Below are 24,646 nucleotides of genomic sequence, written 5' to 3'. Positions count from 1 at the left end.
AGTTATCCAAACACCATGACACTGTGAGGGAAAACAGTGAGTTTGGGAAAAGGTTGATGTAATTTCATTCTTGAGTTGACAGGAGTTGGCACTTATGGGACATAATGCAATTGAAAATTCTGACAACAAAGGAAACTACATGGATTTGATAGATATGCTTTCCTGCAGTAACAATATTCTGTCTTTTTTTGATGTGTTAGTGTTGCAAATGTAGTGAGACAAGACAGTAATATAAAGCTGTGTAGCCTACTCAATATGTAATCAAATCACTGATTTTACTTGTGTTTATATTATGATTATGTTTCAGAAAAGGGTAAACTTGTTCAAAATGATTAAAATCAATTTTTTTGTCAGCATCACTTTCCAAGAATCAGCTAACCAGGTTAATAGTTACACAACTGAAAGATTTGGGAAACAAGCTAAATGGGCTACACTGGTAGAAATTATCAACCAATGTAATATGTTTAGCACTGCAGTGTAATGACCCCGCAGGCCAGGAGAGTACATTGTTTTAAATCTTTCCTTGAAGGAAACAAGATCAGAACATCCTCTGAGAACTCTTTAATATTTGATATTATGCTTCTCGTTCAGATAAGTCTATGTGGCAATCCTGAAATTGTGAATGTTGAACAAGAGCATGACAGCTCATTCTTTAAAAAAAAAAAAAAAAAAAAAAAACAGAAACTCCAGAAGAACTCCAGAAGAAAGCTCAGCAACAACACATTTTTTGTTAGGTCATCTCCAGATACAAGGACAGGGTACAGGGTATGTATATATGGTGAAAATGTAAAAATGATGGTTAATTGCCCACCTGGTCAGACGAGGACTTGAAAATAGGCAATTTTGAAAATCGAGCACATTTAAAAAAATTACTAGGCATACATTTGTTTACCGTATACAATTAGCCTAATATGACATAAATGACAGGAAAAAAACACAGTTCATTATCTAGCATACTGTTTGAGTGAGAAGCTCTAAAAGGGGCGTCGTTTTGAATTTTAGGCAATTTTCAGAGCCTCGTAGGAGGAAAAGTACAACTGAGCCGTTTACTTTTTTTTTTATTCTACAGAAAATACAGCTATAAATGGCATATTAAATGAACTATCAATGTTAGAAATTGAATGAAAGAGTCGTTTGGGAAAATATATAAAACTATAATTTCAAAGGGTTTACGTTTCAACACTATTACATATACATACTTAATATTTAGGATTTCTCCATACGTTTGGTATAGGAGCACATGTGATTTTTTTCAGAGGAGATGATGACCTGGGAATTTTTTCTCAAACTGGGTGATTTGATATGGAATGACTCATATTTAAATATTTACTCTAATAGTAATGGTTAAGATATTAAAATGGGGGTTGCTACTGATATCTGTATATGAGTGCGAAGAGAAAAACATTTTTGATCATAACACGCGTCTTAAACTTGTCCAAAAGAAGCATCGCCCGTAAAGATCCTAAACGCTGTGCTAGTAAAAAAGGAAAAGGACAAAAAAGCCGTTTTGAAAATCTAGTAAGTGTACATTAAAAACCAATCGTTGTTGATTATATATGATAAACATGGTAAATTTAAAATTAACAATATAATAGTACATTTTTTCACATAAATTAATTCACATATTTGGGTCAAGATAAACACATATTATGGTAATTCTGATCCATTTTATTATTGCATCCTCTAAAAATCATGCTCAGAAGCGATAACGGTGACGCGTGACGGCTTAGGAACTAATGCATTAGGAAGAGTGCGTTGCATCTTTTGTGTTAGGTACGGTGATATACGTTATGCATAATGTCGATATACTGTAGCAAATATAAATACTTATGGATGTGAACGTATGCGGTTAAATATGAGTAATTCAGCAAGTCAAGCGTTTTAGCCATAGTTAGCAGTTTTGTAATTATATCCATATTATCATGGTAGCAGAACCTTTGAAGGATCGCAGACGGATTAAAATTGCATGGGATTTGTGTCTTTTTCCGGCGGAAATCGAAACTTCTTGTGTCGTATCTGAGGGAGGCTGTCTTGGTGTACTTACCCTATACCCTGTCCTTAAACCAGAAACCGAGCACATTCTCTGGGTGAAATATGGAAGTCAGAGCCCTCAAGAATCCGTACACAGACTACCACGAAACGCCGGGCGGCGCGCAGTATCACTTCGACCATCGAGGCAGAGTAAGTTAGCAATAGCGACCTGCTATTATTTGGATTGGTCCGTAAACTAAGCAGTGCGTTTTCATGCCCATCTTTCGTTTCCACATTCACTCGTCTGATTTCGAAACTATTATTAAGGTACTGCGTCATTGACAATTGTTTTGAGTAAAATCCGGTTCAGTCTGACTTGCTTGTAACCTCGCGGTCTTGTAATATAAAATGATCATTGTAGTATTGTTTATATGTCAGAGCGGCCATGTAATTTTGAAATTTATTCGGGACGTCCATGTTTGTGGGGATATACGGCACTCAAGGTTGCGATGTTTGTTCGTCGAATCGCTAGTGACGCAGGAAGAGCAGCATTTTTGCATTCTTTAAGTTTTATTTTAATGTCCGAACCTAAAAGGCATTACGTGCTAATCAAGCACAAGATTCACAATTTTAGTCAATTGTTTGTATTATTTATGTAACCGCGAACCCCAGGGCGTTTAAGCGTAGTGGAGGAGATTGCAGATTACGGGAGAAACGGTTGACGTAGCAGCGTTGTGTGGGTTTGTGGATTCGGCAGCCTGTATGTAAACGCTTTACTGATTGGCCATGAGCAATGAGAAGGGCCAATGAGGAACAATACTTTGTGTTGTTACCTAGCTTACAGCTACTGTACTAGTTTTGAAACGGTAATGTTTTTAAGATGAAGAGAAAATGTAAACGGGTTAAAGTACCACATAACTATTCTGGAAATAATACGTGTGGCTAGTTGATAAAACCCCTTTTAACCTATTGATTACAACACTATTTCTGTGGTCCAATCTAGCTAACAGCAGATTTTGCTGGCCGTGTGAGCGACAAGATCAGTGAGCTGCTGTTTCACATGGAAAATGGGCTGAAGTCAGCTGACCCCAGAGACTGCAGTGTCTACACTGGATGGGCAGGTAAAGATATTTGCCCACATCTCCAGCCCAACTTAGTTGTATCCTAATTAAAACATCCCTGGCTGTATTTATGTGACAGTTTTATCTGGATTTCAAAAGTGATGTATCACCACACCACCGATTATCATCCTGTTGTTTACTAGTTACAGGTGTTGTTGTTCTTCTTAAAAAATAATAAATAATAATAATAGATTAAGAGCAACAATAATAATAACAACTACTCCTATATATTTGTTTCCATAGATTAGGAAATGACCATCCGTCTTTCAGCTTCTTATCTTGGTCAGGGTTGCCTGGGGGTTGAGTGGGGCGTAAAGCAGTACTGCATACCCACTAAACCACCTTGCCACTCCATTAGGAAAATAAGATTAGTAAAATCTGAAAACCTGTTTCTGATACTTAATCATCTAGATTACATGATATTACATATTCTCCTGTATCTGAAATGTGAAGTTTTCCCTGCACTTTAGTATTATCTGCTTCAGTTAGAGTATTTTAGATGATAGGTTAAAAGTATCAGTGTTTATGTGTTGAAAAGACTTATGATCCTCTACACTGTGGAGTAAATTCCTGTATAATGCCTTATGGGTGTGATTTATTTGCATTTTCCACAAGAGTGGTAGCAGAATAAAACACTTTGTTCCACCCACCTCAGGCATTGCTCTGCTGTACCTGCACCTACACCGCACATTTGGGGAGATCACTTTTCTGCAGAGGGCCCTGGACTACGCATGCCGCAGCCTGCAGTCTTTGACAGGACGCTGGGCAACCTTCCTGTGTGGTGATGCAGGACCATTGGCTGTAGCAGCTGTGGTCTTCCACAGGCTGCAGAGGAGGCAAGAGGCTGATGAGTGCTTGAGCAGGTAAGTCGTGGTGAGGGTAGAGTTGGGTATCGTTTGGGTTTTTCCCAATACCAATGTTAAAATTATGCCAGTGTCAAAACGGTGCTTGAACCGGTACTTGAAAATGTAAAGCTACAGAATGGTACCTAATGCTGTAGTTGTAGACTACTGTTGTAGGCTGCTAGGGAAAGTCACTGCTAGCAACTTACAACTACAGTGTTAGTATTTGCAAATATTCCAAAATTGCTTGTTACATAGATTTAATTTTAAAAAGCATTTCTGAACTATTTTATGTCCCCATTTGAGATGGCAACACAATTTCAGAGATTTGTAGAAACAGAATATAAGTGGCATCCTTGCTCTGGAAAGAGGATTTATTTGGTTTTGGGACACAGCTGTCATCTAGGGCAGTTCCTCAAACAGTGGTCCACAGTCAGTAGTATCCTATGGAACTGTGGCAGGGAAACACAAATCGGCCAGTAATGAGCTGTGTGAACTCATTCACTGCCCAGGAAAATTCACCAATCAGCAAAATTTACAGAGGGACAAGGCTCATCGTCATAATATTTAAACAACAGGAAAATGAGAAACTTCGATAAACTGTCAAACATAGGCTGATGTGTGCTATGAAATAATCACATCACCGAAACACGATTCCAGTGAATTATATGATATTCTTTGAAGAAAGGACAGCTTACACCAAACAAATACACTGAAAGGTTGATTGAGTTTGCTGAGTACACCACATGGTACCGTTTTATGAATATCTTGGAAGAAATAAGTGCTCGCCCAGAAGAACGTAAGTTCTACCCAGAAGTTCAAATGTAAGTGAAGAAAGTGTGAACTACATCATTTAAGAAAATAGAGAGAGAGACCATGTGGTGAACAAGGTAAAAAGACATTGGTGGTGTGGTGGTACCTCTCACAGGTTAAAGTTCAACTAGCAGCAGACTGGTGCTGTGTACTGGGAACTGCTGAAAACCTGTGCTAACTAAACTGTAAATGTTGTAGTTGGCAAAATGGCTCATAGATACTTCTTTATATTTAGCTAGATTAGATTAAAAAGATTTTTGAACCCAAGATGTTGAAGTGTTCATTCTAGTCTACAGATTATGATAAGTTGTCTACAAATATAATTTGATGCTGCACCAAAATCATCTCCACATTTTTTTTCAGGCTGCTCCATTACCATCAGTTTATAATGAGGGGAGAGGGCCTTCCAGATGAGCTGCTTTTTGGAAGGGTTGGCTACTTGTTTTCTCTGATCTTCATCAACCAGGAGTTTGAACAGGAGAAGATCCCAATCCAGTACATCCAGCAGGTCAGAGCCAATGTGCCTTTTGGTAGTCTCCTCTCATTTCTGTTGCTGTGCTTTCAGAATTATCACATGTTAAAAACAACTTGGGTGCCAAGTTCAAGGACAGTGTTCGGTGCTTATAGTGATTTTTTTGCCACAAAATAAGTAGGTTCAGTCTTTGAATCGAATATTTTTGTGCGATTTCTTATCTACCAAGTTGTATGTAATTGATTATGTATTTTTTTAGTGTTTAAAAAACTTAGGTAGTGCAATATTGTAACAAATATATAACGTAACAAATATATTAGTTACCACATAAGCTGATATATAAAAATTTAAAATAGAATAAATGCAGTAAGAAGGCAAAGTCTTATCAGACTTATTGTTGATTTAAAATGTCAGAAATGGTGCATGTTTCAGTTATATCATTCCAAATTGAATCTTTTGTACTAGTGTTTATAACACAGTTTCACTAGAGCATATCAGGGTACTTCCCTGTCAACTCACAGCAGCTGGGTGTACAGGTTAGTGGAATGGGCTCAAAACTTGTACTCTTGAATATTTCACCATTATTTAATTAAAAAAAATTCAAAGCTGAAAGTGAAACGTGTGTGTGTGTGTTTATACACACACACACACACACACATACAGGTTTCCCCATTTAGTAGAGCATTCCTATGGAACTGTGGCAAACAGCAAAGAGGTAATTACTGTCAATGTATATGGGAGAAAGTTCTGTGTGTCTCCAGACCTTGAAATTAACCTACCACATCCTCCCAAATATCACATGAAACCTAAAATAACACTGACATACAGTAAAAGCAGGAATGATATAATAAATACACAGTCTATATGAAGTAGAAATAATGTCTGTGCCGTGATGTTTCAAATTCTGAAGATGATTTCGGGACAAACATGGATGCTGACAGACTCCGTGCAAGGCTATGGTGGCTGGATCCTGAGATGCTGAGTGTAGTTCCCAGAAAAGCAGCATGGCAGTGCTCACTGCTCGCTGTCTGCTCCAATTCTATAATTGCAAAACAAACCTTTTTTCATAAAAGCAAAAATCCTCTTCGAATTTCTTTCAGTCAGCGAAAATGGGTACTAATACAGGTCTTTTGTAAAAGCAAAGTGGCATAAAGCAAACTTTTGTAAAGTGGGGGATGCCTGTATTGAAGCATATGCATTACATTTGTCTACTCTGATGTTAAATACACCTTAATTTGCTCCAGATCAGCGAGGTGGTATTGTCATCTGGGGAAAGCCTGTCCAAAAGGAGCTGTAACCAGGAGCAGAGCCCCCTGCTGTATGAGTGGCACCAGAAGTACTATGTGGGACCTGCTCATGGCCTGGCAGGCATCTATTACTTCCTCCTGCAAGTAAGAATATGCTAGCTGGAATTGCAACCCCTTCTGTTTTCGGTAAACCTCTTCCTCTCCGTAGTCTGCCCCCCCATCCAAGTCAACCACTTTGGCTGAGGAATCTGTTACTTCCTTTTTGCAGGTAGACCTTATTGGCTGAGGAGTCTATTGCTTCTCAACGCAGGTAACGCACATTGGTTTGAATATGAATGTTGCTGTGCAACTCCTCGGAAAACTCTTTCAGGCAGTACTCACAGGCAGTAATGTCCAGAAATTACTTTCAGGGCATGAAACTGCTATGCTGGAGAAGAAAAGAAAGCAAACAACTGAAGCTGATTAAGCCATTAAAGGGGATTGAAAACTTCCAGAGTTAAACTGTTACCTCTTTTTGCCCTCAGCCAGGTTTTGGGGTAGGAGAGACCAGACTGCTTAAGCTAGTGAAGCCCAGCGTGGACTACTTGTGCTACCTCAGGTTCCCATCAAGGAATTACCCAGCCTGCATTGGGGATACCCGTGACCTCCTGGTGCATTGGTGTCATGGGGCACCTGGAGTCATCTACATGCTCCTGCAGGCCTACAAGGTGTCGTTCTTTTAATTTGTAGCACCATTGTTGTACATAAGTTTAAAAGATAGGGCAGCATGCACCCTGGCATTGGATTGTTGTTAGGGTAGAGAACTCCCTTCTTGCCATATATGTAGTTCCTATGATGATTAGTGTTTACTAGCTGCACTGACATCTTATTTTAATACATACAGCTTGGAAAAACTTAAGAGACCAAAGCAAAATGTTTTGTTTCACGCATTTCTTAACTTTTGGGTGTGCGCCTGTGAATAATATATATTTTTTTTTTGCAATCTGCACTTTGGATCTTCTCTGTTTCTCATTAATGAAGGGTTTTTTCCTTGCTTTATGGGACTTCAGTCCTCCTTCTAGGAGCCTGATATGAACTGTCCTCCAGCAGCGCATTCACACCACTTAATGTTTACCTTCCCTTTTGAAGGTCACTTGATGTCATCCTCCGATTCATGAAAAACTGTCAGATACGTTTAGTCATCTCTGACTATAGAAAGTTGGTTCTGCCATTTACCCGGCTGGTTTCTGATTGTTCTCAGTGTCTCCTGCTTCACCTTGTTCTTGTGTACTGTCTCAGAAACTTTGCACCTGGAAACAACCTGCTGCTCAGTGTAGCCTTCTGCCAGCAGAACCAGGATTAAATCAGGATTTACAAATGCAGATTGTTTTAAAAATATAGAGTGGTCTCAATTTTTTTCCAGAGCTGTGTACTGTATTACTGTTTTCATTGCTTGTCAGAATTGGAATCCAAAACTCAGCACCTGGTAGACACCAAGTTGCTCGGACTGGAATCGTTACAGTTTTAGTATTCTATTTTTAAGAAATATTATGTTGATGTCCAGTGATTTTGGTAAGTCTTTACATTTTGACTGTTTTACCATAGACGCACAATGCAGGAAAAAAATAACCTGCACACAAGGTCCGCTTAATGAGTTTCAGACCCCTAGTTTAGACCTGTCTCTGGGAGTGATCCTGAAACATCCTTTATAGATCCAGCCACTTTTTATGCTGCCTTTCTAAAGTTTTACCTCCTTCCCTGTTAATGTCTTTGTAGGTGTATGGCATGGATCAGTACCTTGCAGATGCATTGCAGTGCGGGGAAGTGGTCTGGCAGAGGGGGCTCCTGAAGAAGGGTTACAGCCTGTGTCATGGGGTGGCTGGCAATGCTTACGTGTTTTTGGCCCTCTACAAGCTCACCCATGATCCCAAGCACTTGTATCGGGCCTGCATGGTGAGAGCAGGGGGCAGGGTTCATCTTTTCCATAACTTGAGATATCTCCTTTCAGAGTAGAAGCCAAGTACTTGTAAAATTGGAAAATTTACATATCAATTTTACTTTTTTTTGGCTTCTCTTTGTTCTCTCTTATTGTCTGTTCCTTGTCTCGGTGACATTTTAATTTTGATACCGCCTTTTTGATTCAATACCTGGCTGCTAATCCCCAAGTAAAAGATCCAGGAAATGGTAAAGCTATCTGGTTAAATTTTGAGCTGCAAGGCATCAGGGGTTAAAAAGTAAGACGGATATTATGAACTCATTTCATTTTTTGGTAATTTTTGTACTTTGGTTTTTAATTATGTAATTTGTTTGAAACTGGTGTGATTATGGCACATTTGGTAATTGTAAGTGTTGGGAAATAATAATTTGTAACTTTATTTTTTCTGTAGTTTGCAGAATGGTGCATGGATTATGGTAAACATGGCTGCCGGACCCCTGACAGGCCGTTCTCACTTTTTGAAGGTACTTGTGATATTTGGGTCAGGCTTACAGTTTTTTTGTTGGTTTGACCATCATCGTGAAATCTACTGTAAAATATGAATTTCATATGAATACCACATCCTCGTGCTGATAAGTCATAGCTTGTATTTCTCAAGAATAAAGAATAAACTGAAGTAAGATAAATAATGTATAAGATTTAAGACATATATCATGGTGTATGTTTTTGTCTTTAGGCATGGCAGGCACTATCTACTTCCTGGCTGACCTTTTGCAACCCATGAAGTCAAAGTTCCCTGCTTTTGAGATATAGAGCCATAAGGACGAGTCCCCTGTAATCTCCCGAAACAAGCATGGCCATTGTTGACTCTGATTATAACCGAGTTGTTTCTCTTTCAAATAACAGTTGTTAATTAAGTTGGCTTGGTGTCCATATGACATCATGAATCTATTTTCATGTTCTTTTTTCATGATCTCTTTCTACTGTTACTCACAGTACTCAGACTCTGTCACACACACAGAGGTGGATAGTTCAGGTGCATGAAGTACAAATCCAGACCGAAGTTTTGTTTCAACCAACCAGTTGAGTATTTTCTCAGTGTGATTCTTTATATTCCAGTGGTTGGTTGAAGGGGTGGCATGGTGGTGCAGTGGTTAGCACTGTTGCCTCACACCTCTGGAACCCGGGTTTGAGTCTCCGCCAGGGTTACATGTGTGTGGAGTTTGCATGTTCTCCCCATGTCGTCGTGGGGTTTCCTCCGGGTACTCCGGTTTCCCCCCACAGTCCAAAAACATGCTGAGGCTAATTGGAGTTGCTAAATTGCCCGTAGGTGTGCATGTGTGAGTGAATGGTGTGTGAGTGTGCCCTGCGATGGGCTGGCCCCCCATCCTGGGTTGTTCCCTGCCTCGTGCCCATTGCTTCCGGGATAGGCTCCGGACCCCCCGCGACCCAGTAGGATAAGCGGTTTGGAAAATGGATGGTTGGTTGCAACGGAACTTTGGTCTGTATTTGTAATTCATGCTTGAATTTTCCACCTCTGTTCACATATGTCTTTAGAGAGGTTGCCCCTTCTTACAACCTTATAGTGTAGTACAGTGGTACCTTGGAACACGAACTTAATTCGTTCCATAAGCCTGGTCGAATTTCCCCATAAGAAATAATGCAAATGAATTTAATCCGTTTCAGACTCCCAAATGATTGCTATTTAAACCTATTTACATACCTAACTAATGATAAAAAGCATTAACATTCAACATAAAACTAATACACGTGAAAAAGCACACATACAAAAGCAATAAACACAAATGACAATTTATGAGCACTTGTATTATGGTGAGCTCATGGCATACTGGAAGTGGCAGGTGGCGGAGGAGGATGGAGGAGTTATTGTTTGGAAAGGGAGACTCATCTTGTTCTGTACAAGTTTTAGCAGGTTTGTATTGTTTTGTCATATTTCCAGTCGGGTTGTGGCTACATTTTTTTTTGGCCAACCAATTCGAGGTCTGAAAGTTGAACACATCCCGACGCATAAAAGTTTAAGCAGAAATGGTTGAGGTACAAGTCGGAAAAAATTCAACAGATCTGTTCGACGTCCCGGTTGATTGAGTTAAGAGGTGTTTGAGTTCCAAGGTTCTACTGTACATGTTAATTTACATGCTTTAGCTGTTATTTTTCAATGGGTTTGAAGGGTATACATCCTCTACACTATTAATGCTATTGAAGAAGTAGGTCTGTCTCAATGATCCATGGTCAAAAACTGCAGTGAAAAGTTTGATTTTAATTGGTAAATGTTTAGTATCCTAAAATAAGTACTTAGTAATAGATTGACTGGCAGTTGAATATTGATAACCTTTTAATTCTCAGACATGCACATGCAATTAGATGAGTGTTGACTGTGATGTACACACTATAAGTTAGAAAAGCAAGTTTTTTTGTGTATGTGTGTGAAGGGTCCTGCTACTTTAAATATTAGAATATACGTTACTTTTAATGAAATGCCCTTTGTTTAAGAATTTAGACATCTGTAGTACTTGTATAATTTACAAATGTGAACTATGTATGATCTGTACAGTGCTCTGGTTTGTATGTTGCTGTGCAATGAGCTACATATGATATAAAGAAAAAAGTGTAATTACATCACTTGTCTAAAGAATTAACTGCCTTTCAACAACTATGGTTTTAATAATTGGATGCTATTCTCTTAAGACTGCTTGTACAGTCATTGTAAAACAATAAAATGGTATTTCGCCTTCTTTACTCATATAACATTTGATGTTCTTCCTTTCTTTTGGTCATCAGATATCCATAATATTGAATAACAAAATTATACTTCCCATTGTGTTAAGTTTACACACAAGACTTCTTCCACTCCGTATGCGCGCACAGTCGTGGCCAAACTGCTTTGAGAATGACACAAATATTGGTTTTCACAAAGTTTGCTGCTTGTGTGTTTGTAGATCTTTTTGTCAGATGTTTCTATGGAATACTGAAGTATAAGTACACTTGCTTTTCAGAAGTGTCAAAGGCTTTTATTGACAATTTCATTAAGTTTATGGAAAGAGTCAATATTTACAGTGTTGGTCCTTCTTTTTCAAGACCTGCAATTCACAGTGGCTGCTGTCAATCAACTTCTAGGCCAAATCCTGACTGAGGGCAGCCCATTCTTGCATAATCAATGCTTGGAGTTTGTCAGAATTTGGGGGTTTTTGTTTGTCCAACCGCCTCTTGAGGATTGACCACAAGTTCTCAATGGGTTTAAAGTCTGGGGAGTTTCCTGGCCATGGGCCAAAAATTTCAGTGTTTTGTTCCCTCAACGACTTAGTTTTCACTTTTGCCTTATGGCATGGTGCTCCATCATGCTGGAAAAGGCATTGTTCATCACCAAACTGTTCTTGGATGGTTGGGAGAAGTTGCTGTCAGAGGATGGTTTGGTACCATTCTTTATTCATGGCTGTGTTCTTAGGCAGAATTGTGAGTGAGCCCACTACCTTCCCTGAGAAGCAACCCCACACATGAATGGTCTCAGGATGCTTTACTGTTGGTATGACAGAACTGATGGTAGCGCTCACCTTTTCTTCTCCAGACAATCTTTTTTCTGGATACCCAAAACAGTATTTTTAATTATTATTTGCCGACGCACTCTTCTCACAACAGGAACCTCTATGTAGGAAACTCTCTGGACTTGTGCCAGGTTCCAGTTGGCACTGAAATTGAAGTCCATTCAATTGTAGTCAATTATTGTTCCACTGCATAGGAGGTGGATAATGTAGCAGACACCCTCTTTAGTAGGCAGAAGGGGCGAACATTTTTGTATTATTATATTGTTATATAAGACTTAGGATTTAAGACGTTTGTGCGTTCATATGTGCAGTTTGTACAGGACAAAATTATTAGCCCCCCTATGAATATCTCATTGTTTTAAAAGTATTTCCCAAGTGCTGTTAAGTAGAGCAAATAATATTCAACATGGCTTTTTTTTTTTATACATCTCAGTTTTACTTTGGATACTTGACTTTTAAAACCTGAGGCAGCGGACTTTCTAAAAATTATAATTTGTGTCATTCTCAAAAATTTTGCCCACGACCGTAATCTCCGAACACGATGAAGGGACAAATAATTAGCAAGTCATGGTGTGGAGTGTGGAAATGTGCGGAAAATGAGTAGCCAACAACAGTGTTTCTTAATGGCATAAAAAATTTGAAACCCTCTACAATGCTCATTTTCTGGCAGGCTAGCCGAAGAGGAATTCTCAAACAGGATGCAGTACACATACTTATAGTGCCATCTGCTGTTTGTTGACGCTACTCAGCGTATTTGTGAGAAAATCTTGTGACACAAAAATGCTTATGATAAAATTGTGCCAAGTCAAATTACAGAAGTAGAAAGATGTTATGTGTTTGTACTTATTTTTGTGAGAAGTTTTATATTTGTAAAACAAGTTGCAATCATGAGAAAGTGTTTGTATTTGTAAAACACATTGCATTTGTGAGAGAATGATTGTTTATTTCCAAAATGTGTTGCATTTGTGAGAAAGGTTTTAGGACTATTTTAACTGTAGTAGTGCTAAGATTATTTCTGCTACTGTTAATGTTTTTAGTCTTTTGATTCTCAAAATGGAGAATAGAATGGGCAGAGATTTTCAAAAGAGACTTAGGGAGAAATTACATACTTGCACAGTACCTACTGAATTACGTTAGAAGCCTACTACTTGACCATTAATGTAGTACATTTGGTGTGTATGCATTCAGTCGGATATAATATGCAAGATGGTGACTGCAGTATCTGACCTGAATATTTACTAGCCACATAGCTTAACCCTCATAAAAGTTAAAAAATATTACTGAAAAAAATATATATTTGAGTCAACTATTTGTAATTGGGTATTTGTTTTCTACAGAGAGATGGCATTTCTTCTGCATTCTTAACAAATATTTCATAACAAATGACTGACTTACACCCACAAACACCATCCAATGGTTCTGCAGAGCCTTACTGGAAGCAGCAGCAAGGCACTGGTTCCTGATGACATGGGCCAGGGCATATTCCTCTTGAAGGTGACGGGGGATGTTGCACAAACCTGGAAGAATCATAGACCTTGACCATTGGTGGTCTTGGGTCAGGCTTCCAGGACCAGTTCAACCTGTCAGTAGCCACTTTTGAGCTATTAGTAGCTTATCTATGTAGACCCAATGATGTAGTCCAGCATATCAAGTATTACAGATAGTGGATAGGTTTTCTTCTATGACACCATGTTCAACTTTCTGTAATTCATGCAGAAACTCCAGGACCCATAATTCTTCCAAGTGAGGACTGCAGGGGTTGCCCATGCACTTCTTCTAGAGTGTTGCTGTTTTCCCAATTCTCACTGTCTGCACCTAGTCTTGCCATGTGTCTTGTCTCATGTCCTTGATCCTGTGCAACTTCTGGTGTTTCCTGGCCCTGAGTGTCTACCTTGCTGTTAGGTTCCATTGTCCAGTAGGTATTGCCATTGCTCCCAGCTGTCCCGTTCCAGGAGTAGTGCTGTCTCACATGCCCAGACTGCATACGTTTTCAGGGGCTCTGTCACAATCTGTCCTGTCCATCCCCCAGTATGACCAGCAGGGGTTGCTGCTGATCCTCCAGATCAGTGTAAACTTTGTCAATGAAAATTTTGACGATAAGTCCTGTTATTTCATGACTAAATTGTAACGACAACGTAAATGAAAAAGTGTTTGACAAAGAAAATTACAGCAAAGTCTCTGTTCGTCATGCTTGGACGAGTAAAGATGAGACTAAATTGCTGGCTCTGGTTGGGCAGACAACATAAATCACAACAGCCATCTCAAAGTATTAGTTGTTATCTTTTTTATCCAATCATATACATGCATAAAGCTGCAAGTGCATGTACCAATTCCCTCTGTCTCCATGCATCTTTCTCATTGGATGATTTTTTTTTCCTGCCTGGTGCATGTCTGTGCAAATGCCAGCTTCCAGTATAACTAAAATGACAGTAATGTCCTTTTTTTGTCATTTGAACAATTTCACTGTAGTATGTATTTTCTGTTTTTGAAGAAGGGTTACTGTAAATTGTGAAGACAGGGTTTGTACACTGTTATTTGTGTTAAATTGATAAAAGAAATGAAATAGGGAAAGGATAAGTATGTCTCGTTGATGCATGCAGAAAATAAATATAACCTGTGAACAAAATTTGATTGTATTGCACTTTTTCTAACAAACTTTAGGCATTCATTTTTATATATGAAAGCAGTATGGTAAGTCAGTAACACATTCCCAGCCTAGATATCATAGAGTATGCTTCCATATATGGTATGCTTACTTCTCAAGGGAATTTATGCAGCCAGGAGAAATATCCTTCATCAAAATCCATTTCAGTATCATTAACCACATGTGTGAGAAAAATATGACAAAAAAATTTGACTAAAATTAAATCTTTATTCCATTAATCAGTTCCACTTAACTAAGACAAAACAAAATCAAAGACTAAAATGTGATATTAATACAATTACAATTTCCAGTAAGTGACTAAGACTAAAACTAAGTAAAAAATTCTTGTCAGAATTAACATTGCTCCAGATTCCTCCCAATTCCCCTCAGTTGTGTCTTGCTCGTTATCTACAATCCTATTGTGCTATCTATTCACACCTGCATCTTGTTAGCCCTTCATTAGTCATGTGTATAAGTGCTTCCCAGAACTGTTTTGCCCAGTTTGGTCATTAAAGTCAGTCCTCCTGTTGCCTGTGCCCTTCCTGGTGACAATTACAGACATAAATAACCTGAAAATCCAAGGGGTGTGCATAGTCCACTGATAAAATGTGCCTGTCTTGTTTAGTTTTAAAGTTATTAACCCATTCATGTATTGCCCCATTACACATTAAATGGATATGGAAGATTGTTTCATTCAAAATTCAAATGAAAATACAATATGTTTGCATTAACATCTTACAATCATCCACTCAAACTTTGTGTCAAAAATTAAACAAAAGTACAATAATATTTTTAATTCTGCAAATTGAGCCTTTACATTTCCAGTTTCAAACACCCACATGGAATAAAAGTATCACAATTTAAATGATGATACAATGTGTTATTTTTTCCATTTGCATTATCGTTTTACAAACAATGATCAATGATTTCATTTAAAATTTTTAACAGCAGCATTAAAATTTCATTAATGGACGAAACTAGCACCACTCTCATTTAACATACATTCTCATTTGCATTAACATTTCCAGAGACCTTCAGATGTCAGCTTCATCAAGGTGGGTCTTTGTGTTAAGAAACTTAGGAAAGTTTTCTGATTGGTCAGAATACCAGCTCTGACGAATCCACAAGGAGGGTGGCATGGTATGTTACACCATACCACCCACAGGAAGCAAACACCATCAACCACCATGTTGGTGGATTTCTTGTCTGGTCGAGATATTCCATATATTGTGTCTGCTCTTTGTAAAGTGCTGACTAAGCAAATGATGGCTGTTTCATTCTTGGCTTAAATCACTTTACAATCACTTCATTCACATGCATCATACTGTGGAACTCAGTGAAACAGTGAAATTCATTTACTATAGTCTCAGGGTAGGGGACAGGTGAATGGGGGGACAATAGGGCAAAATCCAGCACAAACAGGACAAAGTGCAATAAGACCAGTATAGTGCAACAAGTGATGCATTATAGGGCATGGAACAATAAATATATTCAGGGTGCATATGTTTGGCAGCTTATGCAAAATGCAAAGACCACTGATAAAAGAGCAACCAAATACATAAACAGTACTCAAGTGTGTGAACTTTTTTTTGTATATTATTTTCATCATTTGGTCAAAATAATCATTAAAACATGAAAAAGGTTTTTCAAAAACTGACTCATTAATTTACATTCAATTATTCCCTTTGTGTGTCCAAGAAATCTCAGTCAACTGTGTCACCCATTGACAAAACCCCTATAACTCAGCAATGGTTTGCTCCCAAGTTACATCACCAACACCACATGATGCCACTTCCTTCAATACTTCATCGATATTACTGTCTGCACATAGAGTGTGTTATCTCTACTGTGTTATCAACATGTTCTTGTGTACTTGCTTTAGATTTTACATTTACAAAAATACAGAGAATTTTTTTTAAAAAATGAGTTGATTAAGGCCATTGGGTGACATGTTTGCACCTAGCAGTTAGCACAAGGGCCTAAAATGAAAGAAATGTCAACTGTGTTGCTTGTCAACTGTGTTAACAGCCTTGCTTACTTAGCCTTCCTCAGCACATGGTCACACAACATCCAAATCACATAACATCCAGTTTCATAGAATGTAACGCAGACGTTAAAATGAGGTATACCTGTACACGTATCAACAAAACAATGATTTCATGAAGTATGGATCATTTTGATATGACTCAGTGGTTTGAAAGGATGGGTTCCTACTGACGTTTGTGTGATCCATAAGAGACATTTGGTCCTGAGGCGCCTGCTGCTCCGCCTGTCCTTGAGGCTCCTGCTACGGTGCCGCCTACTATGCCTGAGGTTCTGCCCAAGGTCCCGGCCCTAAACCCTCCTGCACCTGATTACAGGACCCCAGTTCCTGTCCCCAAGGAGGTCCCGGAACTACTTGACCGTCGCTCCTCCATTCTGAACGGAGGGAGAAGAGGAGCTTGAATGGGACCCCTCGGGGATTTCCCTGATGGACCCCTCCAAGGGGAAGACTCCTCCACCACCGCCTCAGCGGTGCCTTTCGGTGTTCCGTAAGGGGAGGTGACACAGACGTAGGGACCAGGTCCCGCTCGGCCTCGCTCACCTTGGCTGGGGCTCGGAGGTCACCTATGGGTCCATTGGCTCCTGCTCAGTGGTCGCCTGCGGGTCCCCCTCCGATGTCTCACCAGCGGTCCTCGGTTCAGCCTCCGACGCCTCGTTGGTCGCCTGCGGGTTCCTCGACTCCGGCTCCTCAGACGCCTGCGGGTCCCCCTCCTCCAGCTCATTGGTCGGCTGCTCCTTCACCGGCTGTGACTGCGCCGCCACTTCTTTTCCCTCCTTGTCTGCATTAGGCTCCCCTCTGACTCCCTCCTCGCCTCACCCGGTGACCCCTCTGACTCCCTCCTTGTCCCCTTGGCCTGTCCCTTGGCCCCTTCAGGGTCCCCTCCTGCTCCGGCCTCCCAGTCGCCTGTGGCCCCTCCAGCTGCCGCCCATCACCCGTGCCCCCGGGCTCCCCATTGTTCGCCAGCCTTTGTTCTGCTTCCTTGTTTCATCCCTCCTGTCTCTGCTCCTCGTCCCTCTGTGCCTCCTATGTACCCTACTGGCCCTTTCGTTCCTCCTGTTGGTGTGCCCCCGGTGTCTCCCTTTCTGCTTTGTCTGCCTGCCTTTCACGTCCTCCGTCAGGTGTTACTTCCTGTGCATGTTCTGTGTGTCAGTTCTGTTCCTGGTTTCACATTGATGTTCCTGCTTTTGTTTTCCAGGTCCCGTGTCTCTGGTCTTGTCTCATCCGTCACCTCCCCTGAGGCGCGCATGCTGGGCGAGCCTTTTAGGGGGGGTTCTGTCATGACCTGCGTGTACGATCCGCCTGTTACCTCATGTGAATTCCCAATTGTGATCACCTATTCCCTGTTATTTCAGCTTGTCTTATGCATTTAAGTCCACGTCAGAGTGTGTAACCCGAGATCCGTCATTGATGTGTGCTATGTTTCCTCGTCTGTCCTTAAATAACGGCAAACGGGGTTTATTTACAGCTTCACTCCTCTGTCTGCCTGCTCGTCGGAAACGCGATGTTACACTGTCAACTGTGTTACCTCTGACTTCTGTGTCATAAATCTATTACATGTTGGCTAAATTGCAATAAAGATAATGGGGGACATTTTTAGAGAGGGCAGTCTTACACAAGGATGTTGAATTATAAATTCGGTGTAATGTGTATTTATGTTGAAGAAATATTCATCCTTTGAAGACATTAGCCTACAGAAAATCCACATCATTGTGGCAGTGGACAAATTTAAAGCCACGTGTAGGCTAATAGGAATGCCCGCAGTTTCTACCTACATGTAGACTGAGATAAAGGGAGACAGTAGGAACGCGTGTATGTGGATTCCTACTGGAGTAACTACATGCTGTTAGTAGTTCGTGATGATCGACACAGTTTGGTGAGTTAAAACCTTTAGAGATGTTGCTCATCAAAGAGGAGCGACGCATCAGGGTCCCAATATAACTGAGGATATGGTGTTTCCCCCTCGTCGACGCCGCCGCCATCTGCGCCCTCGGTTTGCAGCGCTATATGGGCGCAACTTGACTCCATAGAAATCCGCTACTTCAGTCACGCCCAGTAGCCGAAATGACTCATCTCCCTTTGTTCCCATAACCCACGCCTCCCCGCAGAACTCCCATCCAGTCTGCCTCTGGTCATTCATTGCCGCTTTATCGCAGTTTTGTGTTAGTAAAATGCATATAAAATTATTTTCATTGCTCTGTCATCCCTTGATAGGCCTACATGATATTTTTCCATTGCTCTGTCATCTCCTGAGAACTCAGAAACGTCAGAATCCCTTTCATTGGAGACTGAGTACAGTAGCCTACTGTACAGTTATGTAAAACGATTATTATTATTATTTTATTTTTATTATTATTGTATTTAATCTCGGTAATTGTTTTACGCCTGATAACTGATATTAACTGATACATTTACGTAATGTATCAGTTAAACATTACCATACGCATGTACAATTAGGAAATCACGTTAAATAAGGGATCCGCGGATGGTTCACTATTATCCGCAGTTTCGGTCATCCGTGGTCGGTCTTGAAACATATCACCATTGATGACGGGGGAACAGCTGTATATCATTTTGATTTGATTAAGTACTAGAGCAGCATAATTCCCCTTAAACGTTATTCGTATTGAGAAATCGTTATAATTTAGCTCCAATTAAAAAAAACACATAAAACAGATAAAATAATTCATAGGGGTAAGAATGATCAAAAAATATACTTTAAATAAGCAGCCGTACAATGTTTATTTTTGTAGATATTTTTGACGGTCTCATCGAAACCACAGGCTATCACATCATTTAATGTCCCACAGCATGTTAACAACCACTGGAGAAAATGAGTGCTCTTTCAAATTGCAACAGCTCGTTTTTCCATGGTGTTATTTTTTTCTTGTACATAATTTTTACCATTTGAATTCCACTGCCTTTGATTACTGGTCTTTGTCAAAGAAAAGCGTTTTCAAAATATGTCTAGACCGTTCCCATAAGACATCCATATTAAGAGAATGAGATTCATGCTGGTTAAAAATATCTCATCTGACACGTCGCTCCCTTCTCAAATTATCCAAGGATATTTGATTAAAACAAGTAGATCCAGTTTAATGAAGCCTGAAATGTTGTAACAATTATTATTTATTCATACTGTATTATTTTATTATACATATTCGAATAGAAACATCGAATGACACGTATAACTACAAAGAAAATCATAATAAATATGCTGACCGAAGCCCAGGAGTCTTGCAAGCGTCCCCAAGCAGCGTCTAAAAATAGCCCCCACCCCTTGTAAAGGCCCCAAGGAGACACGGGCTCTCTCTCCGTTGCCCTAAGAAAGTTAAAAAACTTGTCCGCCGCCATTCGACCCTCCCTGTGACATCACAGTCCAGAGGTTAATAAAGGGGGCTCTGAAAATGCAGCAGCACCACTCTCCAGAGACCACAGGTTATCTCGTCTCCTGCCTGTTCCTTGCTCCTCCGACCCTTCAGAATGGTGTGTAACTCGGGTGTAACGGGAATATAGAACACATACAACACTGGCCAGCTTGCAGCGCTATATTATCGTTGGGATACAATAATATCATGATTTTGACAATTAACATAGCCGTATATTATTTAAAGTTGCCGTCATTACACCTTTTACATTAGCTACTGTTGGTATCTAGAATAATTTAATAATGCTTAATTATTGTTGCCTGAAAATGCAGAGCTACTGTAATTTTCTGTAAGGCAAATTTACAGGTGCAGCTTCAGAGTGCTTTATTGTAGTGGCATTTTAATTCTAGAGATACTTTATAATGCTTCAAATATTTACATTAATGATAACGTAATAGGCAGTGGATGAGCCTGATCTTAACACTGGTTATTTTTGCTAATGCAGAAAAGTTGGCTGCAGGGGAGGGTTGAGTCATGAGGGAAAGGATGAGGTGACCTTGATGTAGAAAGTTGTTCCCACCCTGGCCTTTTCTCACTGTCTACCTATTAGCCAGACCTTCCCATTGCTCGTAGCTCCTCTTGGTATTAAGGCTCTGGGTGCTGGTAGACACCTATGGCTTTTTCTGAAACGGTGTTAAAATGTTCACTTGGTTGCCTTTTGCTTCCCACAGGGAGACTTCAGTGCTGATCAGCTGGACGGTGAGTAATCCTGGACACATTTCAAATGCTGTTCATGTTGACACCATCAGCTATGCAAATTATTATTCATAAGAGTTCTAATTAAACTGCTTTAATCAAGCATTGTTATGACAAAATGACAGATATTCCTCGAATTCATTAAGATAATAAGATGTCACTTGTTTGTAATATGTTGTGGTATTAATTTTTGCAACTAATTATATTTACAATTTTAAAACATTACTAATTGACTAGTTGAAAGGACAACCTTTCAAAGGACAGGGTAACCCAATACAAATGAAAACGCAATGCTCACAGATTGCAAAAATCGATAATTCTGTCCATTGGCCATCCTTCCAAATTTGCTCACCATTTGAAGATAATCTATTATAATTTGACCTGTGAAAAAAATGTGAGTCCCACTGGAGAGTGAACATCTTCACGTTGAAAAGTAAAATGTTAAGTGCAAACATAAAAGTGTAGATAAAAATAGATAGATAGATAGATAGATAGATAGATAGATAGATAGATAGATAGATAGATAGATAGATAGATAGATAGATAGATAGAAGACCTAAAACAAAAATCAAACTCAGCTATATTTATATGGACAAGCAGCCTATAATGTGTAATATTGTGCACTTATTTGTGTGTTGATCTAATCCAAGCTGTAGCAAAGCTGCAAACACTGCTCAGCCCCTCTCACTTTTTATTCAGCTTTTTACTTCCTATTTGAACAATGAACGCAGTAGCTTATCAATTTACACAGTAATTCTGAACATTTTTTTTGTGAAACAGGTCAAGAAATCCTACACTACTGAGTGAATATGAAAGCTAAAATAAATAAAATAAAGTAAAGTTAAAGTAAAATACCCAATTTTGTACAATGATTATACATTTTACCCAGAATCATTTAAATATATGCACTTACTTTATTACAAATATAAACATTTTTCATAATATTTTTGCAGTGTTTGCAAGCTGACTGATTCTATTTAAAAACAGATGTAGCTAATATCATATATAATTTGACAAGGCCAGTCCATATACAAGCCGTTTAGAGATTTCAATAAGCCTTATTTCATGGTCCTTGGACTGGGAGAATACACATGCGTGCACAAAAAAAAATGTTTTAGTTAAAATTAATTTAATTTAATGATTAATTGAACCGTTTCGTTTGATGAATGGAGTTGTTCGTGTTTAAACTTAAGATGTTCGTCGTATTAGTTACTGCGCACTCAGCATTCCTGCACCGAACATGCATTAGAGACAGCAGTGCTTTATATGGAGGGAAATACTTTCTCTGGGCATATCGATTTCTAAACGACACTTTAAAGATCCCTTAAAGAGAACCGTAGGCAGCAGCTGGTGGCGTACTGAAACCGGATATGGGCAATAATCTTGCGGAGGATCGTTTTCAGTTTAGCTCATTAAAATATTTGTCCGTTCTTTTTATTTATATTAGTATTTTGCTCGGATTTCAGAAACGTCAGTCTACGGAAAAGCATAAAACCGAAGAGCAAAAGATGTTTAAAATCAGGATTATAACTAGAAAAGACTGAAACTTACTTTGATATATGCACATCCACTATTTCTCTTATGATTCAGAATGTCATAAAATAGAAGGGAGCAATTTGACTTAATATAGTTGCAGGATGCGTTGGCTACTGGCCAGGGCTGGTTCCCGCCTGCACCCTTGATCGTGGGATAGGCTCCGGTCCCCCCCCCCCCATATAGCAGTGATTATGGGTTATTCATTAATAAAAGCATAGGACTGAATATATACATGAAAACAAAACTTTATGATGGAAATTTAACCAAGACTGGTGAAAACATCTTTCTGTGACCACTGCTAACTATCCTTCATCTATTCTCTGTTATAATTTCCATTTATCAATTCTTCTTCTAACTGCTTATATTGGTCAGGTTCATAAGTGTCTGTGTTGACTCTGGCTGTAGGCAGAATAGGCAGTTGTCTAGGGTCCCTGAATTACCTGTCGTGGAAGAAGCAAAATTATCATGTTTTCTCAGTAGGTAGTCCTCCCAAGCATGAGAAGTGTTCTAAATGAATCCATACATTGTTAGAAAGGAAGCAGTAAGAGATTTGTTCCAAGTACTTGCACAAATGTTTTTCTTTTTTTGATAACTACTCTCTCCCTTTGTGCCCTGCTCCAGACTTCAAAGAGGCTTTTGGGCTCTTTGACAGAATTGGTGACAGCAAGATCGCCTTCAACCAGGTGGCCGATGTCATGCGTGCTCTGGGACAGAATCCCACAAACAAGGATGTGGTGAAGATTCTTGGCAACCCAAATGCAGAAGGTTAGTTTAATAACTGGCTTGAGTCAACCCCCACTTACCCATCACACTTAAGCTTACCAGTGGTTCTGTACTTTCCCCCCCTTTTTCTGTCTCCGACGCTCCCACTTATATCCTGCTTATGGTATATCTATGCTCACCACACAGATATGGCCAACAAGAGAATTGATTTTGATGCCTTTTTGCCCCTGCTGAAGACTGTGGATGCCATTCAGAAGGGAACCTATGATGACTACGTTGAGGGTCTGCGTGTCTTTGATAAGGAGGGTAACGGCACAGTCATGGGGGCTGAGCTCCGCATCGTACTCTCAACACTTGGTAAGAGACAGAGAAAGGCTGCGTTTGTTGGCTATTCTTTAACTGTCCCTACTGGCTAGAAGCAAAATACCAGCTACCAGTTGATCATCATTTCTAAGTACAGAATATATCATTATACCTTAATTACTTTATTATATATAATAATTACTTTATTATTTATATCATTATACCTTAATTAATTACTAAAACACACATCATGCAGGATTAATTCATTTCAGTGTCTGTATTTACTGAATATTGTTCATTAACACTTCTGTCCTACATCCACAGGGGAGAAGATGACTGGGCCAGAGGTTGATTCCCTTATGCAGGGACAGGAAGACGAGAATGGCTGTGTGAACTATGAATGTCAGTATCCAACCCAAACCTATTTAAAAACAATTTTAATATTTAGGCATATTTAAGATATTGTTGTATCTTAAAATACTAAATTATGTTTTATAGCATATTCCTGTATGTAACTTTATTATAAGACTTCACATATGGTCCTGGTATATTACATCGGAACATGTAATATAAATATACATATACTGTATATTTGCTATGTTTCACTAACCCCCCCCCCCCCCCCTTTCTCCCTTAAAGCTTTTGTGAAGGCCATCCTGTCTGTGTAAGACCAGCTGGAGTGGTGTGGAATCCAAAATATATCTGCAGACCCCATGGTGTCAAGACATCCACTCACAATTTTTAAGACCAACCAAAGAATGAAAGGGACTATGGGATGTCATGTCATTACCTCCCTACTTTCTGATCTTTTCATGACACGTTTTTTTTCCCTGTTCTCTCTGGAAGTTCTCCTTTTCACAGGGGGCTGGAGTGTGGGATGGAGGATGTTGACCACTCACTAAGTGAGGGTCACTCCTTCCACTTTTCCTACTAGCACACTCCTCACTGCCTTCTCAAGCCCACACTATCCAGAAATGCCTAAGGCATTCTTATAAGAAACTGTGGACCGGTTGATGAAATCCTCCCCCCTAAAAATATCTTCACGTCAACATTTCACAAAATAAATTATTCAAATCTGTAATCTCCATTTAACTTGTCCATTGTTTTTTGTGTGTGTGTAGGATGAGATACACAGTTACTCCATAACTGCTGCTCTCTCAACCCATACTTTGATATTATACTCAAATAGAAAATACCATTTGTATATTGTAAGGCATGCGTAATATGCCTTTGTTTTTAACCAAACGTATATACTAGTGTTAAATATGAGTTTGTATTATGTGAGGGGTTGTGGATAATAGAAGCAACAAGAAGTTAGAGTGAACATTTCCTTT

At 39.4% G+C, this 24,646-nt stretch overlaps 2 protein-coding genes across 2 annotated transcripts; both read left to right on the top strand.

Annotated features, from left to right (window-relative positions):
- Positions 1-1,663: 1,663 nt before the first annotated feature.
- Positions 1,664-11,147, top strand: LOC125733233 (glutathione S-transferase LANCL1-like). Its single transcript, XM_049006028.1, has 10 exons — positions 1,664-1,773; positions 2,068-2,181; positions 2,975-3,092; positions 3,748-3,955; positions 5,111-5,255; positions 6,464-6,610; positions 6,991-7,173; positions 8,222-8,398; positions 8,833-8,905; positions 9,118-11,147. The coding sequence occupies exons 2-10, from the start codon at positions 2,095-2,097 to the stop codon at positions 9,192-9,194; spliced, it is 1,215 nt and encodes a 404-aa protein (XP_048861985.1). The 5' UTR covers positions 1,664-1,773; positions 2,068-2,094; the 3' UTR covers positions 9,195-11,147.
- Positions 11,148-19,983: 8,836 nt separating this feature from the next.
- On the top strand, positions 19,984-24,399 carry LOC125733301 (myosin light chain 3, skeletal muscle isoform-like). Its single transcript, XM_049006033.1, has 6 exons — positions 19,984-20,112; positions 20,726-20,753; positions 22,908-23,051; positions 23,196-23,366; positions 23,637-23,714; positions 23,952-24,399. Exons 1-6 carry the CDS (start codon positions 20,110-20,112, stop codon positions 23,978-23,980), a joined length of 453 nt encoding a protein of 150 aa, XP_048861990.1. The 5' UTR covers positions 19,984-20,109; the 3' UTR covers positions 23,981-24,399.
- The last annotated feature ends 247 nt before the right edge of the window (positions 24,400-24,646 follow it).

The sequence above is a fragment of the Brienomyrus brachyistius genome, chromosome 1 (assembly GCF_023856365.1).
Source record: "Brienomyrus brachyistius isolate T26 chromosome 1, BBRACH_0.4, whole genome shotgun sequence".
NCBI classification, from domain to species: domain Eukaryota; kingdom Metazoa; phylum Chordata; class Actinopteri; order Osteoglossiformes; family Mormyridae; genus Brienomyrus; species Brienomyrus brachyistius.
Note: the sequence above shows the minus strand (reverse complement) of the source record. Positions and strands in the feature narration are given on the sequence as shown.